Source organism: Gavia stellata, chromosome 2, assembly GCF_030936135.1.
Source record: "Gavia stellata isolate bGavSte3 chromosome 2, bGavSte3.hap2, whole genome shotgun sequence".
Classification (NCBI taxonomy): domain Eukaryota; kingdom Metazoa; phylum Chordata; class Aves; order Gaviiformes; family Gaviidae; genus Gavia; species Gavia stellata.
The window spans coordinates 106,417,897-106,441,774 of NC_082595.1; the positions used below are offsets into that span (position 1 = coordinate 106,417,897).

Genomic DNA, 23,878 nt, shown 5'->3' on the forward strand with positions numbered 1-23,878 from the left:
CAAACAGATGGCCAAAATCTCAGTGGCTGGAAAATGATACTGCCCACAGGTCTCATCTCCCAGATACCACTATAACCAACCTGAACATGCCCAAGACTCCTGTTCATTTGCTTCACAAGTAAGGCATTTTTCTCTCTTTGTTTTTGCTGTTAGAATTTTATGTCAGCCTCCAATATCCAAACTAACAGAGAGAGACTGTGCTGTGACAATACCAACAAAAAACCTCCAGGACACTTCAGCTTGCTTTGAGATGAGGCCACCACCAGCTGCCAGTCAGCAAGAACAAAATGAAAATCTGACATTAACTGCAGCTGGAAATTTTAATATTTTTATTATGCCAGTCCGCTGCAGTTCAAGGCTTGTCAGTGTTTCCATTAGCAATACAGATTTTACGCATTTATGACTCAGCAGTAGAAGGTGAATACAGACTGTCTCTTGGCCTAAAAACACACTCAACTGGGAAGCAACCACCCACTTTTTCTGTTGCGAACTACAGCACTAGTCATAAAGGGCTGAAGTTTTCATAATTTCCACTAAATGCATATTTCACAACACTTAGAAAATTTGCTGAAATCACTACAGGCTGATATGCAAAAATGCATTAAATCAAACTCAATAGCAAAAAAAGACTGGGGTGATCTCAAGGGGCTATTGTTTTAATTGCACCTGTCACAGTTTAACAATTCCTCAGGGAAATGTGTATATTTATATATAAAATCTCAAAATCATTTACGTACAGCAACATGTGAAACAAGAATGATTCTTCATTATACGCAGACAAAAATTTAACTTGTCTAAATTCACCTATAGCCTCATGATGCCCATTAAAATAAAGAAATAAGCAGGCAGTCCTGACCTACTTTCTAAGCGAGCAAGCAAGCAGCATTCCCACCATCAGCTGCTTGCACATGCATCGCTCCAGCACGGAGAGCAGGATCCTGCCCACTTCCCTCGCCAGAAGCGAAGAGCACCAAAATCAGGGGGGCACTGGAGATAGAGAAAGCAGGTCAGATTGTCTGAAAGGACAGGAGGAATAGATGGTTATAAATATGAAGTCTATTCCGAAATTACGGGGCATAGAGAAGTTAGTTATCCAGCAAACCTAAATCCTTAGCTAGATTCTTCAAGCATAAACATTAAGACTTTAGCTGCCCATCTCCTTCTATATATGTCATTATACCAAGAACAATCATCTTTAGACTTTTTACATTATTTCCACTGTAAACTACAAAACATTAGCTTGTACAAAAGCAATGTGCATTTCTGTTATTGGCTGAGGACATTTTAAAGCAAGATCTCAAGCAGCAGAAAATGGTCTCAGTCTCTAAAGAGACTGAGATGAAAAACACACAAAGGTCAATGTCTGAGCCTCCACATATAATTATCTCACCTCTTTTTCTTCCCCTTTTCTTCTCTCTTTTCTCCCCCATCAGAACAGCAATAAAGAACCTATGGGGTGGCAAATTAAGTTTATGATTCATATTTTACTGGGCAGAAAATAAGGAAGTCAGAATTAAACCACTCATTTTAGGGGAGAGGGAAGAATTGGAAGTTGTGATAAATCTACAGGCAATAGTTTTGTTTATACCAGTTTATCTCTTCCCCTCACAGCTTGCAAAACCCCGTCACCGAAAAATACCACATACATATGTGTGTGACTGTATATAAATACATTAAAAAAATCTGTACAGCTGCATAAAGATCAGATATTGTCAGCCATAATCTGTTCAAGTGAAGTGAAACACCATGGTTCCTGGAACACAAAAATCTTCACATAGCTAATTATTTAAGCACCCATTACCTCTTGCATTTACAGTCTTAGTTACAGCAGCACCCAGGCAGGCACCGGGCAGCTTTAACAGCTCCAGTCTCTTAGATTTAAGATTTCCCATATCCCTGCATTTTGCCAGTGTCTCCTTCTTGAATAGAAAACATGTTTTCTCATCCTCAATGCAGGCACCCACAGAGGCAAAACATTTAATAAAGGCAAAGATAACAAGATTAATAATTTGCAGCTATTCCTATCTGCCCCATTCCTTTGCCACACTTGCCATGAACTGAAGGGACAAAACAAGACAATTTATGAACTAAAATAGCTGAGAGGCTCCTGAGCTCTTTCCCTGGAGCATTCAGAAGTCAGAGCAGATTCCACCTCCCAACAGAATTGCTTGGCTGGGAGAATTCTCTGACTCCCCAGAAGATTAAACATTATTATTGAAAATAGAAACAATTCATCTTTAAAGATGAAAGTAGTTACCACCTGAAGAATGGAAAAATTTGATAACCTTTGTTTTGCAAGACAAATTACCTCCTGGGCAGTTTAACATGTGTCACAGGTTGAATTTTTTTGGCCTAATTTATGGCCAAAGTAGGGACGGTTTAATAGTAAATCACTGGGTTTATTTTGAAGCGCCAACCCACGATCAGGCTAAACCAACAGTAAGGCAGTATCACTCCTCGTCTTTGCCTCTTCCAAAACTAAAATTGCTTCATATTCTGACTTCTGTACACCCCAGTCAAGGGCATTTCTGTTCAAGACTAAGGTTAGAAAAACGTTTCCAGCTGACATGAACCCCCAGCAGTTTTCACAGGAGCTACAGACACATACTGCTACGGGAGCGACTGTTGCTGTAGCTCCTCAACACAGCACACCACTTACTCAAAGGCCATTATCAGCTGAGCATGTCTTTGGAAATTCCCCTAGAAGTTTCATGTAAGAGTTTTACGCAGAGCTGTCCGTTTGTATCTAAAGTTTTCTCATGCTTTAAACATGAGACTACAGAAAGCCAGGATGCAAGTCCTGGTACATAAACTTATCCACCATCAAGCAATGCCAGAAGACATCTGTGGACTCTCTGAGCATAGCAGAGTTTGATAAATGGTTGAAGAAATATTTTCAGAAAGTTCAATTATTAATATTTGTGCCTGCTGCAGATTCAAATCACTATTTCTAACTTTTTCCCCCAAGAATAAAATATAATTAGCTACAGACGAAGTGACTCAAGCCAGGCTCACACTTCTCCAGTTTGCAGACAGAACCCCAATGTTTCCTTCTATTAAATCACACCCACATCACATCATTCAGCATGAAGTTTAACAAGTTAACAATATTTCTACATCTGTTACAATTTATGCTAAATATAGATCATATAATCATACTGCCTTGCGGTTAGGAAGAAAGGCATCAGTCAGGCAAGGTATCACTTCTTTCTCACAATACATAACACGTGGAATAAGCAGAATCTCTGGGAAGCATAAAAAAAATTACGGAGTCACTTTAGACTTACAGACTGAAACCTGAGCCATTGAATAAATACAACATTTGAAGGTGAAGAACAGGCAAACAACTGGAGTTTCCTAAATAAGGAAAACTCCTCTTCTACAGAGGGAATGTAGAAGCAGTCTTGAAATTTCAGAATTTGATACAGATTATATATGTACTATTATTATTATACCTGCGTATATTTTTAATATATATAAATAGCTAATTTTTATTGTGGAGAACTGAATACATATAAAGCTTGTGCCAAAAAAATGTCAAAACAGATTCTGATCTGAGGTCTTGTTAATATTTGCAAAATACAAGAGACCTAAAAACATGTAACGTCTTAGCATCCTAAGAAGCTTTTGCTGATGTTAAAAAGACTCTTTCCATCTGCAGTGGGGCAAAGAATCCTAAATTAACAGGAGTAACTAAAGGAAGCACAGATGTTTACATCAATGTTTCCCAACCATTTAATTAAGAAAAAAGTGTTGGCCTTAAAATACTTCCAAAACTAATACCTAAATAATATTTTATGGTGCTGCCACATTCACAGCCAGATAAAAACATCTTAAAAAGTTAATTGCGTTTCTTTTCTATTTTACTTGCTTATACATATGAAAATTCAATTATATTTCTTGTAATTGTTTTATAGACTAACAGATAATGTCCTGCCAACCACCAGCCACAAAACAGTGCTTTAGATCAATGAAACCAAGAATCGCACATGGCAGAGGGCAAGATATAGATCCAGCTCCTGCAGCACGTGGTGTTTTATCAAGCTTCCCCCACAAGGGAAGGCAGGAAGACACATTTCTTTCCCTTCTCCCGATTAAGTGCCTCTATTGCTGGTCCAGAGAAATGTGTGATCCATTAACCACTGCAGGTCCACTTTGATGTTTAACTCGTAACATCCTTTGTTCCTTCTCGCCATCATCCTGGCTTCCTGCATCCGCTGTCGTACTCAGCTTTCTTCTTCCCTGCATTCCTTTCCCAGGGCACCCATCTCTCTCCATTCCCTGTAAAACCTCCAGCACTTCACTCCTGACCACCTCTGCACAAAGGTTAAAGCAAGTTATAACATTGCCACATCTACATCCCATCACAACTATTGCCTAAGACACAAAATTAAATGCTTATGAGATCTGCTGAATCAGGGCTAAAAATGTAAACCTCAAAATCACAGTGAAGATTAAAAGAGGTTTGAAGATTACATTTTATCAAAGATTCACATATTAGCAAACAACTTTAACTAAAAACACACCTTGCTTTCTGCTGCTGCTTTATAAGCAGAGAGACGTGATAGGGCACGTGCCCATTGTCATCATCAGCTTCTAACAGTTTGAAAGCTTATTACACCAAGTCCAAAGCTAATGAACTCACATACATACACTGAAATAGTATTTTTAGGAAGTGAAAAGTACACAAAAAAAGCTTGTTAAGCCTAGCAAACATTTACCACATCTAACTTTGAGATCAGTTCATTGTAACAGACAGAACTCAGGGTTCAAGGAAGGAAAACATACATTCAAAAATAAATTTAGTACTGAAAACACTCCAGTAGAAGAGAGCTGACTTCCCCTCTCCAAAATGATGACCCATCCCCCCCAAAAAAAAATTCACAAGTGGTGCAAACGTTATGAGATGACAGGCCAGATGAGCTAGCCTCACCCATGTTTAAGTTTCAAGTTCACAAGTAGATTACTTCATTCAACCTCATTAAAAAAAGGCAAAAGAACAGATTTAATATTAACTGTGTTGGGTGTATACACATGTTGATTTATTAGACATATGGCAAAGTACTAAAAACACAGCGCTGGAATGCACGCCCAGAGCCTCCCAGGATGTAACAAACATTACATATTACATTACCTGGATAACTGACCTTGCTGGTATTATTACATATGCTAATTCCAGAGTACATATTTATGGCTGTATTTTAGACTTCTGAATACAGTAGAGGTCTAAACTTAAAACTAAGTTTTCTGCACGTGTCCAATCAATTATTGCTGACCAAGACACTGGCAATGCTTTGTGGAGTTTACTTAATGAGGGTTGCTAATGCCATCTGATGCAACACACCTTGTTTGCAAGCTTCCAGCCAGAGAATGGTTACCCTTCTCCGGTGCTGGGAGAGGAAGTTATAAAATTACGCACAAATCAAGTGTAAAAAATAAATAAGGAAGGGCAAAAGAGCAGACTGTTTCATGTGGTTAAAGGAGTAACTACTTGTATATATCTGTTGCCCCTTCCAGGGTAGCTTGTGCAACAAACCATTACACCCAAACTGAGCAGCACCATGAGTATCCAGGAGTGTGCAGTTAGTACATAGTAACATCACGATCCGATACGCCATTTAGAAAATTAAAGAGGCACATGTACAATCAAGAAACCTGGATAACTCAAATCAGAGAGAATAATTAACATATTAAGCAGGATTCACACAAGTCATTAATCACATTTTATCCTGCTGTCCTTTGGAACAGTACCTCAAGTTCCCTTCCATACCAGTACTGCCACTGAGGCAAAATTTAGGAGCTCTTGCCATTTCTCCCATGCTCTTGACAACACAGTATTTTAAAATACAGAATATATAAATACATTTTTAAACACTTAATATTAAAAGAAGCACCTGTGTTTTCTTTATTCTGTTTTCACACTCAGCCACAGAAGACTTTACGATGATACAGATTTCTACCGTTACAGTGAACAATTCTCAAATGCAAACTGAAAACCAGTAATTTTTTTAAAAAATTTTAAAGCATGGATGCTCATCTAGAACAGGGAAAGGGCTGCATTATTTCACCAAATTTTCTGCACTTAACTATTTAACTTTTGAGGAAAGCATTTGTGACATTTCAGATCTAATAGTCCATCAAGATAAATAACATATAGCCACCCAACTTTCTCATGCTGTATCTTTCTAATCAACATACCTATACTGCCTTGGAATATGAAGTAATTCACACATCCCCAAGCAACACCGATAAGGCAATAAAATCCCAGTGTGGACATAGTGACGATACAGAAAGACACCCTGGCACGCATGTGCCCACAAGCGGCTGTGCTGGCATAGCTGCGTCAGCAACAGCAGCTCTACGGTGCAAAGTCTCAGACCATCTTCAAACTCAAATCAACCTCAAGACTTTGCTTTTCCCCTCTTCATGCCAGATACAGTCAGTTTACAGAGGGAACTCACAGGGTCAGGGCCTGACTGGTATAAACCCAAGCAGTCAATCCAGTGATTTGACTGCAAAAGTCACAGGAACAAGAATAATCCACGATGAGCTCTGAATCCCAGCGAAAACTCTCATGTATAACTATATGCCTACATATCAGTCCCATTGGCTATATCTGCCCATGTTTTCAGCTGGGTTTTGGGTTTTTTTAGTATTATTTTTAGAAACAATGGTTCCCCCATCATAAGCAAGGCTCACTCAAGCCATTTATCCTGACATTCTGGTTGGAAGAAACCCATTTCCTTGTTTATTCAAGCCAAAATAGCTGGCTAGTAGAAACCCATCTCTCCCCGCCCCCCCGCAAGCACAGGAACCATTATCCCCATTCTCGCAAATCCCAAACACCTGCCGATGGACAGGATTAGCAGGAGCAGCTCAGGCAAACCCACATGGCACCCCTGGTAACACACTCTCCAATGACACTGTTTTCTCCAAAAGCCAGAAGAAAGATCAGCAGGAACAATGGATGGCACCATCGTATCAGCAACAGGTCTTAAAGCATCAGCACTGAAACCAAAATTACTTAATATGGCTTTCAATCTTGCACATTATCTTTGTTTCTGAAAAACGAGAACTGCCAGCTTTGAAGCAAGCATTGCCTTCTTACCGGCAGGGCTGCCTACCTCTCCCTGGGAAGCTAACAACACCTCCGGGCTCCTCAGTCTCACCTCCCTACACAATCCACTGCGATGACAGTTGCCTCAAAACAACAATAAAGCAAAGGAAAAAACAGTAGGATTGATAAATTACTGCATATCCAATTTTCTCCAAGCCTTACTTGGACGCAAAGAATCCGGACAGAACAGTTGTCTGGTGTAACACCTAGCAGAGGAGCAAACCCCAAAATTCTGGAAATAGACACGTTTTATTCCATTCTATAAAGACATCCTAATTACTTCAGACTAGACGCACATAGCTTATCCTACATACATTGTTTAAAAGCTTACAGTTACTAACCTTTGTTTTTAATTGATGTTACTACACTATTTAATTGTGCCTAACTTAGAATTAAGAACGACCCAGAAGAGAGCGACGCTGTCTCACCCGCGATCCCTCCCGACTCCACGATTCCTGTTTAAAGTTCTGGGCGAGGTCAATTTTCTGTTTCTGAAAAGGAATTATGGAAGACGCTATGCTTGAAGGACTTTTCAGCCAAAACTTCTCTCACCGGTTCACAGCACGCTCGGTGCTTAACAGCATCCCACCAGCAAAAACATAGGAAGGAGGCAGCAAACACACAGCCCTAAGAAGGTGGGTCAGCTGTGCTAATACTCTCAAGTTTTGGTCTAGGGGGGCTTTCAAGGCAACTGAAGGGGCTTGGGTTTTGTTTTGTTTACATGGACAAATACACAGACCATGAGGCTGAACAAGAAAGTAACCCCTAAAACCAAATCACCCTTTTTAAAAGAAATTCTTCATGCAAGCACTGTAGTTGTCTGCAGTTCCTAAGTGTCTCTATACACTACGGAAGGGTTGATAAGCTAAACCAAACCCGAGTAATTTTATTACACAGACAACTCAGGACAAGAATTTACACTATATATTAAATCAAATCTAAAAATTATATTGCAGTCACAACTCCTAAATTTGTACTGCTGTTCACGCTCATTACCCCAAAATGCAAAGTCTGTTTACAGTATTTGATGTTAAGAACATACGGAAAATAAAGCAAGCTTACCGCTTCCAAGGACATATTTGCTTGAACACACCCAGTGTTGCAGTTTTTTTTATTTAGGGGAGGAAGAAAAAAAAAAAAAAAATGTCACAGCGAGCAAAGTTCACATGTTAACCTGAAAAAGATCCAGGCTCAGCACTAAGCTAAGCGGGAGCAGCTGCACACACCTGTGCAGGCAAAAAGTTTTCTCTGAACCAGCTCTATCGCCGACACGTCCTCCGCTGAGCGGGTGGCTGAAGTGGTGCATATCCCAAACACGCTTTTAGAAGCGTCCAGCTTGCTCACCAGAATGCCCCTGAATCCTACCGACAAATTTTTCTACCTTAACTGATGAAAGCTACTAATTAATCTATCCACTGCTCCTCCCTCATTCGAGTTACTGCCTTGAGCTTATGATCGAACTGGTTTTACTACTGTGAAAAACCATACTGCTCACAATATAACTAGTTACAAAACTAAGATAGCAATAAATGAAATACAACAAGCAACTCAAGTTCTTAAAAACCTTCTCAAATATGTACAGGCAAAACCCTTCAAAAATGAGCAGAAGGATGAACACCAAATCATAACTTCCAGCTTATCGACACAATAGTTGGTTGGAGAGTGAATAGAGCCACTCAAAATAAACAAACAACAAAATACAAACAAACAAAAAAAACCCAACCCAAAACCAAGAAGCCTTTCAGATCCCACACACCTTAACATTTCCAAAAACCTCACACGTTCAATCTAACAGCACTACTGCACTGCTCTAACCCATACTGGAGATGAATGTCTTATGTGCACATTTCGCCCTCTGATGAATTTTAGAAAGGAAAAGCCACTCTCAATGAAAACAATGAAAGTCTGCTAGGTTTCCACTGCTAATTCCTTTCAGGAATTTATGAAGTTGTTTATTTTAAATTGCCCATACAGGAAGAAGGAAAAAAATGGCAATAACAATGTCAGGAACAAAAACTCTAATTCAAGTATTTCAACCCCACTAAAAGCGTATAGGCACACAGTTCAAATGGGAATTTCAAATCAGGTTTTGTTAATAAAATTGGAAATCTACGCACTCCAAAAATCCAACACTGCAATACAGGCAGAAGATCTTTAAAAAAGGCTGTTACTAAAAAGTGAATTCAAGGAAGTTAGCTTCACAAGTGGGTAGTGTAATTGCTTGTACCTTTTTTACCTACTTGTTTTCAAATATACATTCACCGCAAGCTTCTCCACCACCCCTAAGCTCTGATTTCAGGACTGCTTTCGACATCCCACCCCGATTTCCCTCCCAACCTTTACAATACCCCCTGCTCTCCATCCAATGCAGTGTCACTGTCGCACTAGCACCTGAGGATGTTTCGGAGGCTTTATGGGCTTCCCCTTATCTGAGTCTACCTATTCTCTTTCTTTTAATGCAAAACAATGCAAGTGGAAACCAGCACCAAGAACTGCACCTTTTGAGACAGACCATCTCAGCCTGCGGGTTAACCCGTCAAGTGATGAGCTCGCAGGGAATGCCCAGGTCCCAGCCGGCACTAGGAACCAGGCACCACCAGGGTCCGATTCTTCTTCAGGATCTCACCATCAATGGGCAAAAAGTTTGGGTAGAAGCCAAAAAACCCCAACCAAAGTTGCCAGCAGATGTTATAAGGTACCAAGGATCAGCACCACATCAGTATTCACAGGAAGCATCCATACATTCCTTTCTGCATATGAGTATTTCAAAGTCATATAGTGCTTAGCTCACCTACTTGTCTGTACAACAAATTGACCCATTTGCAAACAATGTCAGCCTCCTTTGCTGCACTTCTGACAGCACAGACCCAATCGCTACTACTACATGAAACTTAAACTCACTACCACTACATAAAACTATTTTGCAATATTTAGAAGACTTGAGAAAAAGAGGAAGACATAATCAAAAAGCTATTTCCTGCACGACTTTAACAACTCAAAATAAAGTTGATAGCATTTGGTCATACTTCAAACAGAAAGGATGCATTTGTCAAAGCATGCAAAAGTCAAAGCATGAGGAGTGATGTAAAATGTCACTAAATCCTACATATTAACGGAGTCCAGAAGGAGGGAACAGAAGGGGACTCATCTGCTTTAGTGGTGATGATACATTCTGAATCTGGGGCATCCAACATATGCAGGCAGCATGCAGCCATAATCTTCCTGTCGACATTTTGGTTGCCCTTCAAACAGGCAAGAAGCAGCCGCACGCTGCCTGGCAGCCAAGGACAGTTTGCAGCTGCCGCCAAGACAACACACTCTTTTCCTGCCCTCGGACAGGATGAAGAGACAAGCTAACAAAACGAGCAAATACCAAACTGGCTGGAATTAGCACCTCCCACCCAATTCTCCTGCAGTTGTCTGACGAAAACCAAAGGCTTCTTTTAAAGAAACGCATTTATCTTCTCTAAGAACATCTAACATTTGAAAAAGAAAACACATCCATCTTCACCAAGTTTAATCTGTCACATTTATTATGTTTTCAAGTATTTTATACATGAAGAGGCTTGGCAAATCTAGTGGACAACACATGCACTCTCAGCTTCAAATGCTAATCCTTTTCAGATCAGCACATACTATAATTTACCATCCAAATTCTGCATGGAGAGGTTATACCCTCAGTTAAATTCTTAATAAACCAGCGTATATATATATCACAAAAAAACCCCAAATTTATCCATATAATGAGTTCAGGCCAGATCCCTATCTAATGCATGAAATTACACTCATAACAGGAGAATAAGAAGATCCTTTCAGGAAGGAATAAATATTCAAGTACAGTCCCAGAATTTCACATTCAAACAGGCAAAAACTTAGTGCAACCCTTGGTCCTATCCACACAGATTCACTCTGTCATCACATTTCTACTGACCTGGGAGATCCACCCCATGCACCCAAGGTCCTCTCCCAGTCTAGCATCCCTCCAGCTGTTTCCTCCTCACTGCTTTGTTCAGACCTTCAGTCTCCCTTCCCTTTCACGTGGGTCATGAGAAGTTAGCAATATTTATCTCTCTTCAGCATCCTTCTTGTCATTACCCCTCCCAATCAACTTGCTATACTTCTCTACTCTCAAGCCTACACCCCCTCGCAGGAGCTGTGAGGCGTCTCCTGCTCAGAGCAGTAAGACACCCCTTCCCGTAGGAAGCCCAGAGGACACACAGGCCACCACCACCTCATGGAGCTATTGGGCAACGCAGCAAATGCGTAAATCCATTTCTCAAGGGACCTTCCTTGTTCATAAGGCCAAAGTACAACCCTGCTTCACTTGTTTTTACCTCCCTCCTGCAGTTCATCCACACCTTGCGAGTGTTAACATTGCACCAGGCCAAGTTGGAGCACTTGAGTTTAGTTGTTGAGGCTTCGTATTTGCAGCGGTCCAGTCATAGATCCTGCACTATCAACAACCTACTGCAGCAGCAAATGCGAACAGTCAGGGGGCAGAAAAAACACCACTTTCCCATAACAGCTCTCCTAGATATAGTCTCTCAAACTATCACTACCTGTAAATTAACTTTTAAGAAGAAACTATAATCAAATTGGCCATGAAGAAAACCGTGACTTTCACTTCCCTAACAATGCTTTCCCATCATCTCATCACTGCACGACAGTCTTCCAGCCTACACATACCATCTTAAAAGTTCCCAAGATCAGCCTCATAACTGCACTCAATTCCAGCACCAAGGCAGCAAGTTATCCCCTGCTGTCATGAAAGCAAAGAGATCATTTTCCTCTACACAACACCTTTTCCACTTCTCCAAATCCCTACGCCTTCTAGAAAACTGACTGTCCCCTGTAACTCAGGATATTCGACCATGCCATGCACACACTGAACAGCTATAGAGTTAAAAGTACCTGGAGCTGAGATGCATAAAGGTTTTTCAGGTTGGAAATAATTTAAAATGTTTATAAAAGCCGCAGCTGCAGAAGGTCAAGAAAACACCCAACAAGTTTAGTATTTAACATGGAAACAAGTCGCATCCAACCCCTCTTCGCTGTTCAGCAGAAAGACAGTCTTGATGACACAAGAACCAGAGAAGAGCTGTGTCTGATGCTTTCTTCCTATATGGCACTTGAGTGCTAATTAAGTACATCAACACACTAATCATCAAAACACCGCTTAAGGTAAGATTACTATTTATACATGACTCAAAACCCAAAAAGGATTCTGAACTAAACTAAAAACAATTTAAAAATAGGAGACAAGTGAAGGGCATTCAACAAACTTTTCCTTGATAAAAGACCATCTCTGAGAACACCTGGATTATTCCCATCAGTTTTAAAAGGTAGATACTTAAATCCCTCTGCAGTAAGTCAAAAATGAGTAATTTTGCTTTTTCAGTAAGATAAACAGAAAAAATGTCAAAATTTATATAAGCAAGTGTAAAGAAGTGTTTATAGCACTGGACAAATTTCCCCTTAGGTTTAACGATACGAAAATACCACAGTAAGATACATTAGCTAATTCTGTTCCACAGACAATTTGTTTCACTTCAAAAGAGACAGGAATATCTAAATTCTCTTTCATTATACCTCACGGAAGTTACACTAAGGAATCCCCGGAAGTTACTAAAAGGGTTAGAAAGCATACAGAAGCAAAGCATAACATCTCCATAACACTTGCATAGTTTAGATGAGAAAACATCTGCAACTCAGCAGACTCTGGATTTCAGAAGCTACATGAGGACTAGCACACCTAGCTGCTGTGCAAACTTCTTCATTGCAAGTAACTAACAAATAGGTGTATACTCAATATTACATTCAGAAAATTTGCAGAGAAAACAGGAAAAGTGTGGAAGGTGCAAACAAGAACGTCAATTAAAATTAGGACACAAACACAGAATAAATATGAAAGGTTAAATAAAAGGTTTGAGAAGCAGTATCTCACAGCAGAAGACAACTACCGCAAGTCAGTCACACAGCACTGAGCGAGACGGACATCCCAGAGAATAGGATCGTATTTAGAAAAATGACTAATCCAAAGACACGACAGTGCTTCAGCCCAGTGGAGCACTTACCTCACACCCTTCCCGTTTCAGGTATTTGCTGCCGACAAATGGGGAGCCCGGTCAGGAAACCAAACAAGCTGAAAGCCAACCTGATTTCATAGCTACCTTTTAGCTGAACACGTTCCTTGCCCTGTCCCTTTGCAGTCACGAAAAAGGCTGTGCCAGCAGCGGGGAGTCCAGGGCAGGGCAGAATTGCTCCTTCAACAAAGCAACTTAATCCAGGCTGAAGCATCCACACAGCCACAGCCTAAGGATGTAGTTTTTCATGATAGCTGAGCTGACTGAGCTGTGACCCCACTTTCCCAACTCTCTCATGACTTGATGTCTTCTGTAGGGGTAGGTTTGGGGGTTTTTTGTGGTTTTGTTTTTTTAATCAGTTCATCTCTCTAAAACAGGTAACCATGGCTACAGACAACTGTTAGTGCACTGCAGCAGTAGGAAAGAGACTGAACATACAGTGCAAGGATACAGACCAAAAAAAATGCTGAAGTGAATAAGAACAGACAGGAGACCTTTCTCAAACAAAAAAGGCCTTCAAAAGCATACTAAAAAATATAATCATCTCAAAGGCCTTCCAGTTAAAAAAGTCATCTTGTTACAAATACAACTGATGTCTATGCTAACCATTTCAATAATAACTAGCCTGCTGGTTGATCACAGTAAAACCAAGTCAATGCAGAAAACTCACCTTCACAAAATTGTCAGGGAACATGCCCCTTTTGCCATTTAGCTCCCCTTCTAGCCATCCTTCTTCTTCCAGTTTTTTCACATTCCTGATGATTTCCCCAACTCGGATTGTTAACTCATCATCATGCACTGCATCATAGTCATATTCCACGATATAGTCCACTAAAAAGAAGAAAAAAACGAAAACACAGTGAATGCAACTCAGGTGTGGAAATGCAACTTGAAAGCCATGCACATACAAAAAGGCAGACGTAACGACAAATGCTAAGAACAAATGTTTCCCTTACAGCAACACTCACTCGTGAATTGTAGTGTTCCCAACCATTTTGGAAAGGGGAAAAAACTGGACAGTCACATATTGGAATAAAGTAAATTTAGAAATATGACACTAGGTCATATTTTGTTGGTGGTGGGTAGGTTTTTGTGCACGTGTGGTGGAAGGGATTGCTGGCAGTCTTTTTTTTTGCCCCCCACCAAGCCCCAGCACAAGATTTACCAATTATGAATCACTGCCCACAGGGCAAGCGTTTGTTACTCAACGCATATTTGGGGCCAAGGAGGGAGAAAGGTTCAAACTGTGCACGTATGATACGTACATGCAATGCTTTGTTAATTCTCATACTTGCACCTGCTATTATATCTGCAAAAAATTGGTTGTTGCACACACAATATTTCTGCAGCTTTGAGCGAGGAAATGTAATACAGCCAGAAGGTGTACGATTGACAATATCGTACAACTTAAATTGCACAGATGTGTAAAAGGCACCCTCCTTCGGATTCATCTGGTTTTGTATGAAGAAGAATAAGCAAGCAAGCAAGCTCTAATTTTGATATAATTAAGTTTACTCAGAGGAGTAGAACAACGTATTTACATACTTGTCCATCTGTTGCACAAGATCCATTAGAGTTGCTTACTGACAGCTTAAGGCTTGTTTGGCAATAAAGGCTTATTTGTTCATCAGGAAATTCTGTTTATGCCAGAAATTTCCACAAACCTGCAGCAATCAAATAATCTTCCCTCTCACTCAAATCCAGTCAGGAGACCCAGGTATGATCAAATGTAACACTGTTCTCACTGAAACCTCCATCTCCTCCACAGATCACAACACACACAAAGATGAGAGCACAACAGGGTTAAAGGACAGAAATCCTGAATGGCTGTATAAGTGTTTTTCCTAGGTTACTCCTTATTCTATCAGTGCATAGTAATATACAACAATTAATTCACAAATTAAGGAACCAAATGGAAGAAAGTATTTTTTCCTGGTATTGAACTCACAGCTCCATTAGATCAATGTGTAATTCTGATCTGTGGACAGTTTTGATCAAAAGTGCTGCTGCACACATATTGCAACGTAGCCTTTACCCCTCTGCTGCCTATAGATGAAGTCAGAAAACCCTTGGTGAAAAAACAGAACTACACCATGGTGCCATGAATACAAGAGAAGCTAGAATGATCTGTCTGGCAAACTATTTTCTGAATACACCCATTAACAAAGGAGCCAGTCGAATATAAACACAAAGACTTAGCTTTGCTTTTTTCCTTTAAGAAAGAAAATCTGTTTTCTTCATTATAAACAGAAGTCAACACCAGAGTTATCTGCTCGTGATACAGACTCTGGAACTCCTAACATATGCTTTTTGTACTGTATGCATTTATTTTTGCCAAATGTATTCTCTAAGCTTGCTTCAAAGCATCATATTTTCCCATTATTGCCTGCAGCAAGCATAGTAGTTTTGTCTTGCTTCTGCACTGAATTGGTTTTTGAGTGGCTGACATGAAATATTGCTGAACAGATAGGAAATTCTGGCAGCCACAGATCATAAAGACAACGACCATTCATCACCTACAGTCTGGAAATAAAAATGTGATCTTACAACCAACTCAACCCAACCACTCTGGAAACCTACAAATGCATAAAAATGTAAGAAATATCGATGTTACATATTTCTCTCAGGATAAACTCTGATTTCAAGCACATTAGCAGGTATTATATTTCAATATACACACTACAGGACAGTTTTACAAAGTTAAACACGGAAAATGGATCAGAACGCAGTGTCAGTCACGGTAAATGCTTACAGCATTGCACACTGCGACTTGAACTGCCAAACACCTGGTCCTTTTTCCACAGAAGCAGTAGGTAATCATAGCCACACTATGTCAACATGAACTATTTCTTTTGAAAGCTTCTTTTATTTCCTTGGGAGATCATGTCTATATTTGTGCTTGAAATGCACAACATGTTCATTTTGGTCACCCTTCCAGACTGTAAAACACGGACTCGGTCATACCAACATCCAAAGGAGGACCTCAAGAACCTCCCAGTCATCATCCATGTGTCTCTGTGTTCCAAAGACAAATAGCAGTAAATGAACATCAGCTTTTTATGTTTGAAATTTAGGTGCTAATCTCCCCTTTTATTTCTCAGTGATACTCAATACCACCCTCGCTCTCATGGATACATATACAAAACATCTAAACTCTGTTGTCTCGCCTGTAAAGTGGGAGGGGTCATAGGGAATGTCAAGGTAGTTTCACCTAGTAGATCATCAAGTCCAACCATTAACTAAGACCACCATGCCCATTAAACCATGTCCCACAATGCCTCATCCACATGTTCCTTGAACACCCCCAGTGAGGGTGACTCCACCACCTCCCTGGGCAGCCTATTCCAATGCTTCACCACTCTCTCAGTAAAGAAATTTTTCCTAATATCCAGCCTGAACCTCCCCTGGTGAAACTTGAGGCCATTTCCTCTCGTCCTGCCATTAGTCACTTGGGAGAAGAGACCAACACCCACAAGAAGCTACACATCTCACCACTACGTGGTCCTCAAGAGGAACACTTACCAGTTTTACTTTTCAATACTAGCAAGTAGCACTACATGAACCATCCAGGTAATTCAGACTGCAGTGTGATGGGCAAGAAACCATTCTACTACAAAAACAGTCCAGGTTACGTAAGTCTCCGAAAGGTCTTCAAGTATAGTATTTACCCAAGCAAAAACTGTGTCCAGTGGTGACAGAAAATGTTTTTAAGGAATCACAACTCCTTGTAATAATTAGGAATCGTGTCAGTCCACGGATTATACTTCTAAATGCTTGAAGTAGTTCTGAATGCTTCTGAATTATAATTCTGAATGCTTCAAGTTCTCACTTAAAAGCTTTACTCAAGAACAGATGTGATACTGGAATCAGTTACCAATAAGTTGGATTGCAGTAATATAAGCTGGTCAAAACTTTCAAAAACCAGGAAGTCTCAACTGGTAGAAGGTGCAGCAGAACACCTCAGCAACACCAACTACCAAATATACCTATCTTACCTCCCCTCTGCTTTTTACACAGCTTTCTCAATTTCAAACCCAACTCAAATCAATTATCTGTAGCTTAAAAGTCCATAATTACCAAGTCTTGGATGAAAAATAGTCTTCTCAAGCTTGAGCATGAACACCATGAGGTTAACCGTGCTTTTCTTGCACATCCAGCAGGACCAAAGCTCACCTGAGACGGAGACAACATTCTCCTCAGTTTTCACAGGCAGCATGGGCCATCACAAACCACCTCCTACACTGCGTGCAAAGATGTCTTGATCGCGGACTTCTAACAAGTAAGTGGCAACCTTGTTTTGGCAAGAATTCATAAGCTAAACATAAGACGTCACCTGGCACATGCTTCCAACCGAGGAAAGAGGGAAGGAAACAAAAAAAGACAGGCCAAATCAGAGTCAAGTTGATGAGGGTATTATAAAAAATAAGTTATAATATAGACTCTAAGAACTAACAGAACAGATTTAGAAACACAGGACTGGGTTCAATGCCCTTGTAGCAGTTGAGGGGCTGGAAGCTCTTTCAATGAGGCATCAGAGGCAGCTGAGCCTGTGCCACCCAAGAGCACCCCGGTGGTGTTAGTGTGGGAATTCCCAAAGATGTAGGAAGAGGAAGTCAGGCCTAACCAACCTGTCAGCCTTCTACGAAGAAATTACTAGTTCAGTGGATGATGGGAAAGCAGTGGACACTGTCTCCCATAACATCCTCATACACAAACTGATGGAGTACAGGCCATGTGAGGTGTAAAGTGAAACGGACTGAAAACTGTCTAAAATGTCAGGCTGAAAAAGTTGTGATCAATGACACAAAGTCCAGCTGGAGGAGAGTCACCAGTGGTGTGCCCCAGGAGTCAATGCTGAGTTGTTCAGTATCTTCGTTGATGACCTGGATGATGGGACTGAATGCACCCTCAGCAAGTCTGCAGATGATACAAAACCATGAGGAGTGGCTGACAGACCAGATGGGGGGTCCCTATTCAGAGGGACCTCAACAGGCTGAGGAAATGGGCCTACAGGAACCTTATGAAGTTTAAAAAGGAAATGCCAAGTCCTTCCCCTGGGGAGGAATAATTCCATGCACCAGTTGAGTCTGTGGACTGTGTGGCTGGAAAGCAGCTTGGACACCAAGATGACATGAGCCAGCAACATGCCTTTGCAGCAAAGAAGGCCAACAGCATCCTGAGCTGCATTAGGGGGAGTATTGCCAGCAGGTCGAGGGAAGTGATCCTCCCCCTCTGCTCAGCATGGACAGACATGGACATACTGGAGCAAGCCCAGCAAAAGGCCATGAAGATGACTAAGGGACTAGAGTATCTTCATACAAAGAAAAGCCGAGAGAGCTGGGACTGTTCAGCCAGGGGGAAGAGAAGGCTCAGGGAGATCTTATTGATGAGGGTGTGGAGAAGACTGGGTGGTGTCCAGTGAAAGAATGAGAGGCAGTGGAAACAAACGGAAACTGAACAAATTCCACTTAAACATACATATACACACACCCCAACCAATGTGAGGGTGATCAAACACTGGAACTGTTTGTCCTGAGGGGCTGTGTAGTCTCCTTAGCGATGCTCAAAACCCAACTGGACATGGTCCTGAGCAATCTGCTGTAGCTGACCCCTGCTCTGAGTAGGGGAGTTGGACTAGATGATCTCCAAAGGTGCCTTCCAGCCTCACTGATTCTGTGACTGATTCAAAACAAAGATATACCTTAGGTGGCAGCTTTCTGTCATCCAGCCGTGAAAGCTTTGAACATAATTAGACAACTTCCCAGACAGTGTTTTTTGAAGGTTTTGACCCATTTTCAGGGGCAGGGGATCAATTAAGTCAACAGTGCTAAGTGAAAAAAATATTGACTGGACATCTTTGGGGGAAAGGTGGTTATAGCAGGCTTTATGGGAGTGGTCTGTGCAGCTCTGTTTTGAGTAAGATAATAACCTGACTAATGAAACAATAAAACAGACCAAACATGTCAAGCCATCAACAGCTACAGACTATGTTGCTCCCCATGGCAAAGACAAAAAGCATCCTATCCAACAACACTGCCTCTCTGACAAAATAGCTCGCGCTGTTAGCCAACACAGCAACACTGCCTGCACAAGGCATTCAGTCACTGCTGGCACAGGTGAACTCTCCACTTCTCCAAAACTTACACAACCGTCTCTTCTGCCAACCACATCCCAGTGCCAAAGCAGAAGGCAAGCCTCCCAATAAGTGTGGCCGTCTAACACCCATCTTCACTCATTTTAAACAAAAGGAAGTCTTTCTGAAGTTGGCTATTTAGGTAACTAAGGCCCTCTGGGAGCCCTACCAAAAAAAAAACCCCATAAATAAATCGAGGAAACCAGTGGAAAATATACTGAAATCCTATCATCCCTGTGTCTTCAATAGAAATAACCAAGTGTCAGACACTCGTCCACCAAAGAGCACAATTACACATTCTTGGTACTTTGTTTAGGATATTACAATACTGTCAGAATCCAGTGACCTTTCTGTAGTAGCCAGAAAAAGACACAAACCAGATATAAGCTATTAAATGTGTTTTTCATGGGATTTATTTTATAAAATCAAAAAAATCATTTGTGGGATAACTGAAATCCTTGCGTAACTCTCAAGCAATTCGGGAAGCCTTGCTGAAACTTGTAGCAGACCTGGAGGGACAGAGTCCAACATCAAGCAGCAACAGGAGCTTGAGTAGCGTGCCATGCTCCATAAAGGTCTCCTCAGGCAGGTTTTAGGTCAGCGCAGATTAAGAGTCATTTATTGGAACATGAACCCTGGAAAGTTGTGTGGCCTCCAGAAGCATCTTGCCAGCAGAACTGCAGTTACACTAGAAACGGAGATTTTGCTTTTCCAATTTATCATAACACACAGTTGCTAGATGCCCAAAACAAACTTTGTTAGCACTCCTATTTCCACTTGTACATCTATTGCAAAAAACCCGAAGTTCAGTCTCCTATAAAACTAAGCTAACATTTTTGTTATTATGTATGAATACATACACACAGAATTACAAAGGTTATTTAGTTTTATAGCAGACAGCAAGCTTACACTAAAGACAAAAGATGACAGAAGACATAATCTTATCCTTTTAACTATCATACTTTTCTTCACAACTATCTCAAAATAGACTGAAGGAGAAAGCTCCTTCCAGTTGCTTTCCCCCAAGAAACATTCCTACCATTTGTGAGATATAAGACTTCCAGCTGTTTTAACAGTAATACCATAGTACACGTTTGGCCACTGAAGACAGATCTTAGCAGTGAAACAGTAGTTCAGGTGTTTAAATGCTGAACAATGAAAACACCTCTAAGTGTTAAACATAAGTAGTGGTTATAAGAATGGGGGTTTTTTTCCACTTCAACGCCATGTAATTCCCTGTTACCCTGACCTGAGTCACTGATGACAACCCATAAGCTCAAATAAAGAGACCTTGTGGACTCCCTATTGCCCTTAAAATTCTAGCCTCTGCTTCCAGAATGGCATGAGTTTTGTCCTACGAAGCTCTCCTGGTAAGACACACAGACAAGGTGAGCACCAGGGTTTGGCAGCCAAAGACAAATCCTTCCTGGCCAACAGCCTCCACTGCTCTGCAGCCAGGCTCCTCCTCCCGCGCTCTGCATCTGCTCCCGTGATTCACTCTCCTGTTTACACAATGACCATAACAACCAGTTCTCCAAAGATCAAAGGATTCTTTTGGTGTACAGATGTGGGTTTGGTCTTCCTCACATTGAGCAGGGAAGTGCCTCACATTTCCCACTATTGGGGAAACCACTCTAACCACTAGTCTTATGCAAAAAGTTACCCCCCTTCCTTTCACACCCCAGTAGCCATCAGCATGAGAAGCAGCCTATGGACTGAACCTTGAACAGATCGAAACATACAGTCTTCCCTTCTTTCCTTCTCATGGTGCCCAAGACAGCTACATCACTAATGGAAAGTGGGAAACCTGCAAGACATCTTAACCCAGGGATGCTGTGACCCCATCCTCTTCTGTGTACATTCACATGGTCCCTTCCCCCTGCTCTGCACTTTAGTTAGTACTTGCTTATACTACTGGTGAATCAGATATAGAGAAAACAGCCCAAGAGAAAACTATTTAGTGCCAACTTTCTGCAAGTTTATCTCCCTAAGATGGCTCACTGCAGGGTCAGAGGAGCAGCATTGCACCAAACCCAACTTAGATCAACATGTACATCATTGTTACAGTCCAGATCAGGAATACGCTTCTCCGTGAAGCTCCAAACCATCATCATTTATTGTGCTTCAGTTCACAATGTGAAGCAGTTTCACTGAAACTAAATCAAAGATACGCAGCCCAGGAACACTAATCTTTAATAGGCATTAAGTCCACGGGATAAGACTAGAACTAGGATGATATAAAAATGTTCAAACGTGCAATATTAATGTCAGATCCCTAACACCAGCAGTTTCCCCCCTACAGACCCACTCATCTTGCCCCTCACCACTTGCTGCTTTGCATGTGGCCGAAATCTACCATGAAACCACATCCTAAGATAATGCATAAACAATACAAGGCCACTGGATTCCTCTCAACTCTGATGGTAGGGATGCAGTTCCAAGCTATAAGAAATTGAACAAGGAAAGAGTATATTTAACTAATGGAGACCATGCAGTCTACACATTTTACAGTACAGCTCACCACAGCCTTCAATAAGTCAATAGGTTTAAGTCACACTATACAGAACAGCAGACACATAACCAAGCTGCGCCATGCAGAGCCATCACGTTCACACTCCACATGGAGGACTTGCAAAACGGTTGCATCACAAGGACTATTAAAAGCATTAAGTGTCACAAGTAAGATGCTCTAGTAGCTCAAAAGGAGGTCGGGTGCCTCCTGTACGGCCTCGGAAATAGCACTGACACATAGCAGAGCCATTTCTACCCGTGCCTACTCCCAAGTGAGCCATACCAGTCATGCCAGCTCCAGTCCTGATGAACAGCTTTCTACCATAGCAGTCATATTGCTTCCTGCTCCTGAAGCTTTGATCCCCTATATGCCTGCCAAACAAACTTCTTCTGCCACAAGGAAGGGATGTGGCAGAGGACGCACTTTGCCATTTAAGACAATGCTGACTCATATATTCAAATATTGACTTAAGTCTTGTTTTAAGCAAAGTGCCCTGAGCCATCAGGATTCTCTCATTAGTTTATAATAAAACAACATAACGCCAATGGAATTGAAAGATTTTCATGCCATTCTATATACATTTTCTTTTAAGCATATACTATTAACTTCCAATTTGCTGTAAGCTGATTATTCCAGTAGTGGATTATTTCAAAGGCAGAGAACCTAAATCCATAGAATTTATCAGCACAGGTGCTGGGCAAACAAATATTGCTTTCAAGCAATAAAGACACCTTCAACACGAACAAATACATGCTGTTGGATCCAAGCCGATTCTATGCAAAACCAGCTCAGCTGCATCCACCCAAACTCTGGGAGCACCGCAAACATGCTTCTGCCACCCAGCTGGGACTCAGTTTGGATCCCAACAGGATTTGCTCCATTTGAAGCAACAGCCTTCATTCTAACTCCAACACACCCCACATCTCAGAAGGCTCATCAGGTTTGATGCCACATTAGATGAGCCATGGCAAGCAGCCACCACACTGAAGAGTCAGGCCAAATTCCCCAACAAGCCCTCTTTCCACTTCTCCGGCATAAGAGCCAACCAGACAGAGCACCATCCCCGCCTGAGCTCACATTCATGCGGCACTGCGTTGGGGCAGCTCAGTCTTCCAGCCCCAGCCCCACTTCCTCTATCAGATAAAAAAAAAGTATTTTTTAAAGGGAATTTAAGAGTCAAAGTCTTTCCAATCAAAGGCCTGTATTTTCCAACACAAGTTGCCACCAAAAAGGTGCTGGATATACGTGATGGTTTACAAGATCAGTTAGAAACTTAATAAGTACTCTCCAGTGCTTACAGTGAGGGTATTTTATACTGTTCTAAAGATAATTTATTTTTTTTCTAAAAGCTAAGTCAGAATAAACACACACCAGGGGAAAAAAAACCTGAACAACAAAACAACTTTCAAAACATTAAGTCTCACAACATCCAATATCACATTTGGGCCTCTGCTTGCCCAAACTTCAGCATCAGCAACCCAGCTATTGTCAGCTTCCCATTTTGGTTAAATACCATGACCTTCAATGGAAAAAAAAAAAGTACCATTGGAAGAGGGGAAGGAACAAGCTGGAATAAAAGGTAGTTCTGTTGTTTTCCTAAAGAATGGGGTCCCACTGCAATTTATACTCTCTAATGATAATGGAGACCTTATTGCAGCTTTTCAGTATATAAAGTGAGCTTATAAGAAAGGTGGAGAGAGACTTTTTACCAAAGTCTGCAGCAACAGGACAAGGGGCAGTGGTTTTAAACTGAAAGAGGGTAGATTTAGATTGGATATAAGGAAGAAATTCTTTATGATGAGGGTGGTGAGGCACTGGAACAGGTCGCCCAGACAAGTCGTGGATGCCCCACCATTGGAAGTGTTCAAGGTCAGGTTGGACGGGGCTCTGAGCAACCTGATCTAGTGAGAGATGTCTCTGCCCATGCCAGGAGGGTTGGACTAGGTGATCACTGAAGGTCCCTTCCAACCCAAACCTTTCCATGATTCAGACACAGAAATCTTTTCATGAAATTTTACCTAGGTGTTAGATAT

The 23,878-nt window shown here is 41.2% G+C and overlaps 1 protein-coding gene across 1 annotated transcript in view; it reads right to left on the reverse strand.

Moving 5' to 3' along the window:
- The window catches only part of CD2AP (CD2 associated protein), an 86,016-nt gene that overhangs the window by 48,371 nt on the left and 13,767 nt on the right, over nt 1-23,878 (reverse strand). The window contains exon 2 of the mRNA XM_059829906.1: nt 13,871-14,031. Coding sequence (XP_059685889.1) covers nt 13,871-14,031 — 161 coding nt within the window. The remainder of the gene's footprint in view (nt 1-13,870; nt 14,032-23,878) is intronic.